Source organism: Pistacia vera, unplaced genomic scaffold, assembly GCF_008641045.1.
Source record: "Pistacia vera cultivar Batoury unplaced genomic scaffold, PisVer_v2 Contig265, whole genome shotgun sequence".
NCBI classification, from domain to species: Eukaryota; Viridiplantae; Streptophyta; class Magnoliopsida; order Sapindales; family Anacardiaceae; genus Pistacia; species Pistacia vera.
In genome coordinates, this window is record NW_022196074.1 from 1,946,991 (window position 1) to 1,958,480 (window position 11,490).

General features: G+C 36.7%; 1 protein-coding gene across 1 annotated transcript; it reads right to left on the reverse strand.

Annotated features, from left to right (window-relative positions):
• Positions 1 to 1,544: 1,544 nt before the first annotated feature.
• Positions 1,545 to 5,770, reverse strand: LOC116133050 (U-box domain-containing protein 35-like). The gene is made up of 8 exons (XM_031418711.1): positions 5,587 to 5,770; positions 5,252 to 5,364; positions 4,830 to 4,951; positions 4,433 to 4,616; positions 3,343 to 3,666; positions 2,880 to 2,981; positions 2,390 to 2,818; positions 1,545 to 2,309 (listed from the first exon to the last, which is right to left on the reverse strand). The coding sequence occupies exons 1-8, from the start codon at positions 5,768 to 5,770 to the stop codon at positions 1,545 to 1,547; spliced, it is 2,223 nt and encodes a 740-aa protein (XP_031274571.1).
• Between the last annotated feature and the right edge of the window lie 5,720 nt (positions 5,771 to 11,490).

Here is an 11,490-nt window from a genome sequence, read left to right on the forward strand (position 1 = left end):
CCGGACCAACTGAAACTGAAATTCAAATTATATATTTATATATATCTACATCTTCCTAATTAATGGTACATGCAGCCGAATATATACAAGAAAAGTAATTCATAACTTAGAGTAAACGACATGTTCCCACCCAAGGTTTAGCAAAAACCCAAGTTACCAACCCTGGTTTCATAAATTTCATATTCCCACCCTTAAATTAACAGAAAAACAGTTAATTTTACGGACAAAGGGTAAAACAGTCATTTATCCCGCAATAAATTTGAAATAAAAATTTCAAAACGACACTCCATAAATTAAATTTCTCTGAGAAGCACCCTCTCTCTAACATTTCTCTCATGGCGGCCAAACTTGGCCTTTGCATGGGCCAAAAAGCAGCAACCAAATGGCTGCTTCTTGGCCCTCGCGGTGGCTAGAATTTGGCCACCACGTGAGGGCTTTGTGGCCGCAAAATCTAGGTGCCACGAGGCCCTCACGTGGTGTCCAAAATCTGGCCACCGCGAGGGCCAAGAAGCAATAGCCAGATGGCTGCTTCTTGGCCCTCACGGTAACCAAATTTTAGCAATCATAGCTTGGGGTGGTGGGGGTTTTAAAGAGAGCACGCCGATGGATCAAAAGGTGGTGTCGGGTGGGTTTTCGTCGTCGTAATTGACCGGAAATCAGCAAGAGTGATCGATTCCACTGAGCAGTGGTCAGCGATTTGGCGATGTAAAGGGGTGGAGATGATAGGGGTTTTGATGAGGGGAGGGGATGTGTTGGGTGGTGTCAGGGCCTTCCAAAGACGCCAAAATCGGGCCAATTTGGCTAGAAAACAGCGATCGCAAGGCAGAGGAGCTCACTGGTGGCGGTGCAAATCTAATGCAATTGGGCCAAATTTTGGTCAAAGTGGGGCTGGGGGAGTTTGAACGGTGCTGGGGGAGAGATTCCTGTCAGGTTTGGTGGGTTTTCCAGTGAGGAAGCAACCAAAATGGCCGTTGAAATTCATGAATCCATGGGTGGGTTTTGTCCAGGGCAATAGGGTAATAGCACTCAACAGTCACTCACGGTGTTCATTTAAGGGTGGGAATATGGGATTTATGAAACCAGGGGTGGTATCTTGGGTATTTGCTAAACCGTGGGTGGGAACATGTCGTTTACTCTTCGTGACTCTATCAGGATAACTTTAAGTCGCTCTTCAGAGAAGATACATCAATGAATGGTTTATAACCCTGTTGCCTCCATTAATGTAACACAGAGCTTCTTCTAGTTTCCTCCATCAGGTAGTTTCTTCAGCTGGTTGTGTGAATAAAAAGATCAAAATAAATAAATAAACACAAGAAGTTCAACTAAAGTTCTATCTTTTAATGAACTCCTCGATAATAGTTCAAGTTCATATAAGATTTATATATATAATTTTTATACCCGGTGATTTTTCGATCGCTGACGATGTGCTTGATTGGCTCTTTGTGCTTCCCGAAGGTCTTAGATGAGGATCACTTATCACTTCCTGAAGGAAAAACCGTCAGCAGTATGTGAAACAGTCCATAGGTTTTTCACAGAGCCTAGAATTATAGTTTGTCAAACATATTACGGTTTTTCACCTGTGTCATTGAAAATGAGTTGCTCCCCAACGAGAAGGAGCTTATGTTTTCTTCAGCAAGTTCTCTCAGTTTATTCAGCTCTGGCAATACAACCTTGCCGAGATCTGGCCTATCTTTTCTTCTAAGTTCTGCACATTGGAACGCTAGCTTCGCGAAGGAAAGGGTTTCGTCCAACGGCCAGTCAATCACAGACGGATCCAGCATTTTGCTTAACGTTCCATTCTCGATAGCTCTGCCAACATTGTGTGTCAATCCCATTGGCGACTTACCTGTTATCAGTTGCAAAAGCATGACACCTAGTGAATAAACATCTGATTTTACACCAAGCATTCCGGTTTGTTGATACTCGGGATCGATATAACAGAATGTTCCAGCTGTTGATGTCATTCTGTACTGTGTTACATTCTCCGCAACAGCTGGTACGAGCCTGGCTAGTCCAACATCGCTAATTTTACTAACATAATTTTGGTCTAGTAAAATGTTGCCAGGCTTGAGGTCGCGATGAACTAATGGTTCGGGTTTGGTTTGATGTAGAAAGAGTAAACCTGTGGCAATCTCTGCTGCAATCCGGAACCTGAGTTGCCAAGATAGAGGTTGAGTATTCCGTCGGTGGAAGAGACAATCGTCTAAGCTTCCACTCGCCATGTACTCGTATACAATTATGCCATACTCTGGACAGGCTCCTAGAAGGAGTACCATATTTGGATGCCTTATGCTGCTAAGAATCTCAACCTGTATTTGGATAATGAAGACGAAGATTAGAAAAATAAACCTCAACCTTATCTATACAAGTAGTAACGTTTTTGCCTCACCTCTTGTTGAAATTGTGACCTTCCTTGAGCCGCGTCGGGACGTAGAACCTTAACTGCAACTGGTGTATGATCAAGATAGCCCTTATATACAGGGCCATAGCCTCCTTCACCAATCTTAAGATGTTCAGAGAAGGATTCTGTTGCTATTTCAATTTCATCTATAGTGTATCTCCTGTATCTTAGATCATTTTGGTCCACATTATCCAACATCCATTTTGCGCCTTCCGATTCTTGAAGGGCTTTCATCTCGAATTTCAATCTTCTTTGCGCTTCCAACTCTGCAATTCTCTTCGCCGCTTCTGCAGCTTCTATTGCAGACTTGCACTTAGCTTTCTCTTTCTCGGCAAGTGACAATGCCGTTTCCTCAGCAACCCGTGCCTCTTCAACTCTTTGCTCTTCTTCAAGTCTCCAGCGTTGGAGCTCCATTGCCTGCAGTAACCATATCAATATAGCGTTCCATATGCATTTAGGAAACAGGTGTTTAGACTACCTTTTGTTTTGCTAGAAGAGCTTCTTTGCACGCCGTACTGTACATATCCATTGTTTGTTTTAGCTCGAGCTTTAACCGCCTCATTTCAGCTTCCACTTCATCCTGTGAGATTGCAATACATTCATATAATGTTTAGTCAAGCTTAATTATTGGACTAATAAAATATTGAGCGCTCGCCTATTAACTAAAGCTTTTCTAGTTTAAACTTTTAAGTGGGATGAGAACTTAGTATTAATAAATCATATCATTCTTTTTGAATGTTTCAACAGTGAATCAAATACTAGGAAAATCTCAAAAACTTTCATTGCTGCTTAAGAAATTTACTTTTACCTTTCTTTCCTACATTCACAAAAAAATTAACTCTATGATCCTAGTCTATATCACAAATGATCAAAATGCCATAGTGTAATCCATCAAGTACGCCTGTGAAATCCCTAATTGAATACTCGAATTTAAAGCTTACCAAGTTCTGTGATGAGCATGAGCATGATGTTCTTCCACTTTCCTGTGACATTGATGAGAATTCATGGCAAAATTTGTCATTAAATTTAATTCCCAAACGCTGTGACCCAAAGCTATGGTCTGAGTTGGTTGATACCCGCGAGGGTTGGGATACATCAATGTAATCATAGACTATAGGAGAGCTATGCTCAGTGCTTGGCCTGCCAGAGCTAATGAATGATATATCAGTGTCTGCTTCTGAGAAGACCTGGAACGACCTTCTCTGAAATCTTCCTCGAGTAAAAGGTGACCTGTTTTTCACATAATGGCTAGGGGTCAGTCCATCGTTAAAATTCTTAATGTCAAAGCTAGGACAATATAAATAAAAGAACTTTTAATCTCAATAACATTGTGAATTATTATTATTATTTTTTTAAACTGATGACTCTTAGACATGTTATATCGATATTAAAAACTCCTAAATTAATTTGTATGTGTAACCATCCTGATTGGGTCTGACATTACTAAAGAATGGGCTTGATACGTGGGTTAATAACTACGTGGACAGCCTCTCCTCACTAGCCGGTTTTTAAGGGTTAGTTTCACATTTCTTTGATGGTTACAATTGTTATCAAAGCAGGACCATCCTCGTAGAAGGCGACCTAGAGTTATAAAAGTTGTGTTACGGATGGGGTGACCGAGAGGTATAGAGTCTTGCTAGCACGACCTGGAGGTATAGAGATCGCGCTGTGGATGGGGTGAGCTAGCGGTATGGAGCCCTGCCAGCGCAACAGGGAGGTAGAGAGCCCTACCAACTGATATAACGATTTCTACGAATTTTTGGCTGTGGTTATAGCGAATTCTACTCATTTGTAGTTTTTATCTATTTGTGGTTGTTACGATATGAAATTTTCTATCAACTAAATATTGTATTAAAGCTTACTTGACAGACTCTTCGTGTGAGTACCGAGGCTTGGATGACGTCCTGTCTGCAGAATACTAAGATTAATTAGAATTTTACCACAAAATTGTTAGAACTTAAGCAAGAAAACTTTTCCACAATGAAGAAAAGGCTTTATAATTTAGAGAAACAAACCTCTTAAACTCTTAATATTGTTAGCATGTGTCTCAGAATGATCATTATGGACCTCTAGTTGATGCAATAGCGGGGAGGTGAATGGGGCTGCACGAGAAGCATTTCGTTTTGAAGAAATTTTCCCTTTGGAAATGACATATACATTACAGAAATCGGGTGCTGCTTTCGATGCACTCGTGGGAACATCAGTCTTGAATTTTCTGCATCACAAAAACAATCAAAGTGTAAGAATTTGGATATGTTCTAATGTTACAATCTAGAAAACTAAATTAACAATGAACTATTCTTGAGTTGGCATAATCTAATTTTACTGGATTTTCTCCCCTTTTCTTAATTTAGACTGTTATATCACAAACAGTCTATGTAATTGATGAAATTTTTTTCAAAAAATGATGTTTGAGAAATTTCAAGACCTCATAAATCCATGCCGAGAAGGGGCACCAAGAACCAAATTCTCAATTGCTGCATAAGAAACATATTCTGTTAATGCTTTTGCGATATCCGTGCCTTCGAGTGACACATCCAAGCAATGTATCTGACAGAAGAAATTGCATAGTTAAACAACCATTTGAGAAGACACAAAGAAAGATTGAAAGGATAATTAAAACCAAAAATACAAGAAGTTATTCAGATGTAAAATGGGTAGAATAGGTCAACATTCTTAGAAATTATATTGTTGGGTATGAATATATGAAATAACAATATTTCTTATAACAACACAACATTTAGTAATCTTAACATAACTAATAAAATAACCAATTTGACATCTCTAAAGGCATGGTTGACGTTTATATTCTGTGAATGAAATTTTATCTCAAACGATTTTTAAACCTACATCTTTACGCGTACAATAGCAATGAAACGTGAGGAAGAGATCTTTGTTTTGCCTCTCAGGTTGATGTTTATAAGGTGATGAATTGACATCATGAACTTGGCTATGGCTATAACCTGCAGTCAAAAGGAAACAAGGAGAAACATGTTAATTTCTCAAAGGCTTGCATTCAAACAATTATCTGACAACATCAGAATGGCAACATACATCTAATTACATATTTGCCTAGAATTATACGTGTTACATTCAGAAGTTCTATCAATTTCAATATCAACACAAAAAAAAGAGAAGACAATAAAATTAAAAATATTGATGATTACCAGAAAGGAAAGAGTTACTTTGATTAGAGGAAGGTGTTCTATGAAGAACATGGATTAATATAACAGTTTGGCCCTTGGCGAGAAGATTATCAAGTGCCCATTTGATAGCAAATTGGCTTCCTTTATCCTTGTCTATTGCAACTGCAACTAGCCCGTTCCCACTAGTTTTCTTTGTCGTCCCATGTCCCTTTGGGAGCCACATTGTATTCTTTCTTCCTATAACTTGAGAAAATAATGTTTGTTTTTAAAAATCTAACAAACTAACTTTAACAAATTGTGTAGTTTAAATCTGAATTTTGTTATGAATAATTTTTTTAACTTGTTTACACTATTTGTTGTTAATTTGCAAACAAGGAGGCTAAGAGAGGCTTGAAAATCCTCTTTTTTTTTTTCACTATCTTCCTGTTGAAAACTAAACAACACTTTGACCACCGCCTTTGATTATCTCCATTTCTGTTCAGCATTTATCGGCTTTTCTATTTTCGGTTTTTTCAATCTGAAGCTATCCTAAGAAATAGAGTTGACAGGAAATTTGTCTACCAGGTAAAAAATAGCAAAGCTAGAAAAGAAAAGGAAAAATAATAAAATCAAAAACCCGCAATTTTCTCCCTATCTAATTATGCCATTTTGATTGTAAGATGAACTGTTGTTCAATAAATAGCGGAAAACGATGTGAATATTCATTAGTTTTGGACCATTACAGGGATTATTGAAAGAACTACTTTGTATTTATCTTTATTGACCTTTTGTTTCAACTTTTTTGAGATGATATTCCGTCAAACTGCAATATAATAGAATGATATTAGATAATAATATTTTTTAGGGATTGGATCTTTTATCTTGAATTTTTTATTCAAATTGTGACACAAATTTTCAACTCCTTATCCATTACAAGTCAATGGTTTTAAGGAGACGTTTGGTTCAGGAATGTTAGATTACTAGGAATGTTGGATTACTAAAAAGATAGATTACCTTGGAAGATTACTGGGAATCTTTAAAAAAAAATGTGTTTGATTAGTTGGTGGGTATGCTATATTAATATGTTTAGTTATGGGGAATAAAATAGTGGGTATATTATTTAAATTACCAAATTGTCCTCTTTTCAAATATTAATATAATATTATTTTTATTATTAATTTTTGCATAATTTCATTTAACCCCCAATATTTCAGATTTAGTTAAAACACCCCTGCTTATATAAAACTTTAATTTATTACGAAATCACTCCCACCACCTGCCGCCGCCTGCCACCACCGCAGATCACCGCTGGAAGTCTCCGAAAGTCCCCATCAGCAGCTGACCGTGCCCAAGAGGCTTTGATATGGCCGTTTCCGGCCATATTCTAGCCATTTCCAGCCAGATCTGGACGAGATCTAGCCGTTAACGGCCATATCGAAGCCTCTCGGAGTCTCCCACCGAGTCTCGTTCTTTTTTAGGGACTCCGGTGATTTTTCGGCTGTGGCCCATGGTGGTTGGCCCGTTGTCGGCGGTGGTGGTTGCGTGGCAGTGGTGGTGGCTGAGTGGCAATGATGGTCTGTAAATTATTTTAAATATAAGGGCATTATTGTCCAAAATTTTAATTAATCAAGGGTAAAATTGAAATAGGATATTAATGTAAATTTGTTTTAAAGTAAGGGTATTATTGTCCAAAATTTTTATTAATAAGGGATAAAATTGTAACAAAAAAAGACAACCCTAGTAATCTCGGAATATCTAAGAAAATAGAGGTAATCAGATTACCTCAAATATTACCAATAGTAACCACTATTGGTATTTGAAGATTACCGGTATCTTATATTACTTGACAACCAAACATGGTAATTAAGTAATATAAGATGAGATTACCCCAGTAATCCCATATAACCCCAACCAAATACCCCCTAAGAGTTAATGAAATGGCAACTAAAATAACTGTCTCCAACTTCCAACTTCCATCTTATATAATATCTTATTAGATTAAAATAAATTAATGATCATGAATTTTGCCACAGGGTCTTTGGACTCCAAATTCAAAGGTTTAAATAATTAGGTTATTTGAAGATCTACATTGACGACAAATGTTAAAAAATTTAAAATGGTACATTTAAGATGAAATATTGCATATTGCTCATTAATTTAGGGCAAATAACACAAACTACCCTATATTTTCACAATTCATCATGTAAACAATAATTATTTCAATATGAAATACTCTTGTAATTTCATAATTCATCACTTTGAATATCGTTGAGATTAAAAAAAAAAAAAAAATTCCTCAGATTATAAAAAACGTGATGAAAATATCTTTTATAATTTTGATAATGGTTGGATACACTTTATATTGATTGATATTATAGGGGTATATAAAATGCTAGAATTTTATAGTGGATTAGCGTTAAAGCTCAATTTGCATAGTAATTAGTAAGTAATAATATTTGGTTTATTGGGTAATCTGTCTTGTGTCGCATCCGAACCAAACCCAACTCCGCATGAGGCCCAATATCCAATGCAAGAGGCTTGACCTAGACTTAACCCAAGAGTATTAGAGAATATGTTAGAGAATATTTCTAGAATGTTCCTTCACCAAAAAGGCAATAGAATAATCCTATTCTATTGCTTGTATAATTAATAAGGCATTCATCTTAATGGATATATACCGATCTAGACCGTCAGATCTACTTGTAAACTCCTATATAAAGCTAGCTATGTTAGAGTAGGTGCTCTAGAGCCAATCAATTATTGTAAAATTGACTCTATAGTAAAAGTTTATTTATCAATAAAAGGCATATTCTTCTATATCGTGTATGTAATAATATATGTCCTTAGGATGGTAGAACCGTGACGAGGGTATCAAGTGTTTCAAATCTTGATAATGAGAACCCTATAATCACATATGGTGGCCATTCTAGAAACGTTCGTAGCCTTAATATTATTCTGACCAATGACACAGATAATATGGTAAGGCTATCATAGTGTTGAACGACCATGTCGAAAGGCAGTGACAGATTCTCACTTTTCAAGGTTGTTTGCCGACAACCTGGTGCAATGCATGGGTGCTTGCTAGAGAGGTAAGTTCACTAGACAGACCCACTAGAGGATTCCATATGGATGGTAACCCTAGTGTCTATGGAATAAATCCTTTAACGGATGGTGGTGCATGTGATCCTTAGACTTGAGATCATCGGAGCGCCTTGTGCACCAATTGGTGTAGTTTGACACTAGCCCAACGTAGTTCTATTTAGAGCTATCAATACGCTAGTGGTTGGCTACATTGAGAAGTGTATCGAGACTATGATGGATCGACAAAGGATTCATCACTCCTAGGTATGGGAGAAGTTATCTCACTAGGTAATTCAATAAATGGCAATGGCACTAAATCAGTGGCCACAGTGGGGTTGAGCCGATGGTCAATCCAATTTAATATTCTTGTCATTGGTCCAATAACTGAATACAAACATGTCGAGGATATCTGAGGTTGACACTATTTCTGCACCTCATTCTCGATGAGATAATAGTTGATGAAAGGATTTGATTGCATGGTAACCATACCATTGACAGGCTGCAGTTTCACTGAATCTGAATCTATCGGGTGGCCATGATGCCTTGCTAGGAGCCAATCTTGGTCTGTGTGTAGTGAGACAATTAATTGGTGTTAATCGCGATACTACTCACTGCCAATATGTTAAGGAGCCTACAGGTCACACACTTAGAAGATAATTTAAGAATCAATTTGTGAAAATAGTGTTTTCGTCTTTTAGGACGAAAGGGTATTTTGGTAATCTCACAGTGCAATTAAATTTGCTGAGGTTGTTGCTTGTATATATTTTTAATATTGAAATTAAATTAGTGAGATTATATTTAAATATATCTATATATATATTTAAATGAATTATTATTATTAATTGAATGTTAATATATTATTATATATTAATTGATTTTAATTATAATAATAATTAATTAATTAATTAAAATACCATAAAGGGTGTGTTTGGTTGCAAGGGTGAACTAGGGTTGGCGCCCATGGCTATTTCTAAGTGGAATAGGGTTTTAATTATTGCACTATATAAATGCAACTTAAAATTAAAACATTATAAAATTATTCATTCAATTAAAACCCTAGCCACCATTTCTCTCTCTCTGAAGAAGAAAACTTTTCTTGTTTTTCTTTCTTGATTCTTGAAGCCCTTGATTGTTCTAAAAAATAATCAAGGGTTCTGGGGACTATCTTCGTATGGACTTTCGTGAGTGCGATCCTACTTTGGATCGATTGACGAAAAATCATGTGAATAGTGTTCCTGTATGAAATTAGAGATATTCGAAGGAGCCTCCAAACGTACATAAGTATTCTAATCCTTCAATGGATTTACTTTATATAGATTTTTGTTTATAAACATGTAAACGGTATAATCTATACTCGGATCTAGGCAAAGAAGGGTAATTGATTTACCGATTTAATTTTTGTTTTCCGCTGCGTATGGCAGATCAATTACTTACAAGCTAGTCTTAGGTAATTTTCATATTCTAAGCATTGTATTTATTTCAGAGAAATATAATAGAGTTTTTCTCTTCATCTTTATTCGTTGTGTTCTTATTGTTCTTTGAGAGTTTGTGGGTTAATTAACTGACTTAGTGCCAAATTTCTTGTTTGCATACTAAGGCCACACGATTCTTCTCGGGTCGTGATAGCTGGTATTAGAGCATCGGTTTTCAGATCCCATCTCAAAAAAGGGAACGATGATAGGAAGTGATGGCAACTCAAGTGACATGAGCGCAGAGCATGAGGATGTTCACAAGCCACATAAGAAATCTCGTGGCCATTCGAGAACTAGCGATGCGTTAAGATCCATGGAAGAAAAGTCGGCTAAATTTAAGTCAGCATTGGCAGACGATGTTGAGAAGCTAGATCAACTAGATCAATTTGTGGAGGAAGCTAACAACAAGTTGGAAGGAGTTGGAGACTTCATCCTCAATGCTGTTTTTAAGAGTGTCATAGAGAGTCGTCAGGCAACCATTGATGTAATATAATGTATAGCTAGTAATTCTTTAAGAAAAATATAACAAAATCTACAAAAATAACTTTTATAAACATATATAAATAATGTAAAATCTGAAAATTCTAATTTTAATTAATATAAATCTATACACAAAATAACTGATAGTGCAAGGTAGTCTTGGATAGTACCGCCAAACTCCTCCGATTCTTAACGTCCCGCCCGATTGTAAATCATCAAGTACCTGCAAAATAGTAGAATAACAGAGTGAGCACTAATTGCTTAGTAAGTAAACCATACTGCACTACTGTTCTTCCTCCGTTACGCATGTTTTGATTTTCCTTTTCTCACTTTAATCTTGCTAATTTTCTTTGTTTTTTTCTGATGTTCTGCATTCTTTTCTGGTATTCTGCATTCTTTTCTGATATTCTGATATGCTACTTACCAACGTGCAAAGACAATGAATAAAACTGTACATCATCGAGCACATAAGAAATGCTGAATCATGTAAGTAGCATAATACATATGCAGAATAATAAGCTTTCTTGAGAAAAGAACTTTCTTTTCTTTTCTGTTAACTGTCTCTTATGTTGTATCTCTTTCTTTTATTCTTTGTTTCTCTTTCTTTTCTTTCTTCTATTCTAGTTTGCCGATTGGACTAGGTTGATGCATGGATTTGGAACCCTAGCCATGTGAGTGGGTACAATCCTCATCTACATGCACTACTCACGAACTGTACAAATATTGTATCTCTCTACTATGGCTGCTCGCTCATGACGGCATGCATGTAGGTATGCTCTACTGGGTACAGTCCTCATCCACATACACTACTCACGGACTGTACAAATATTGTATCTCTCTGCTGATGTTGCTTGCTCACGGCGGTGTGTATGTGGGCATCTCTGTCACTCATGGGTTCCCTATCGCAAAAACCCTATATCATAGCATGCTG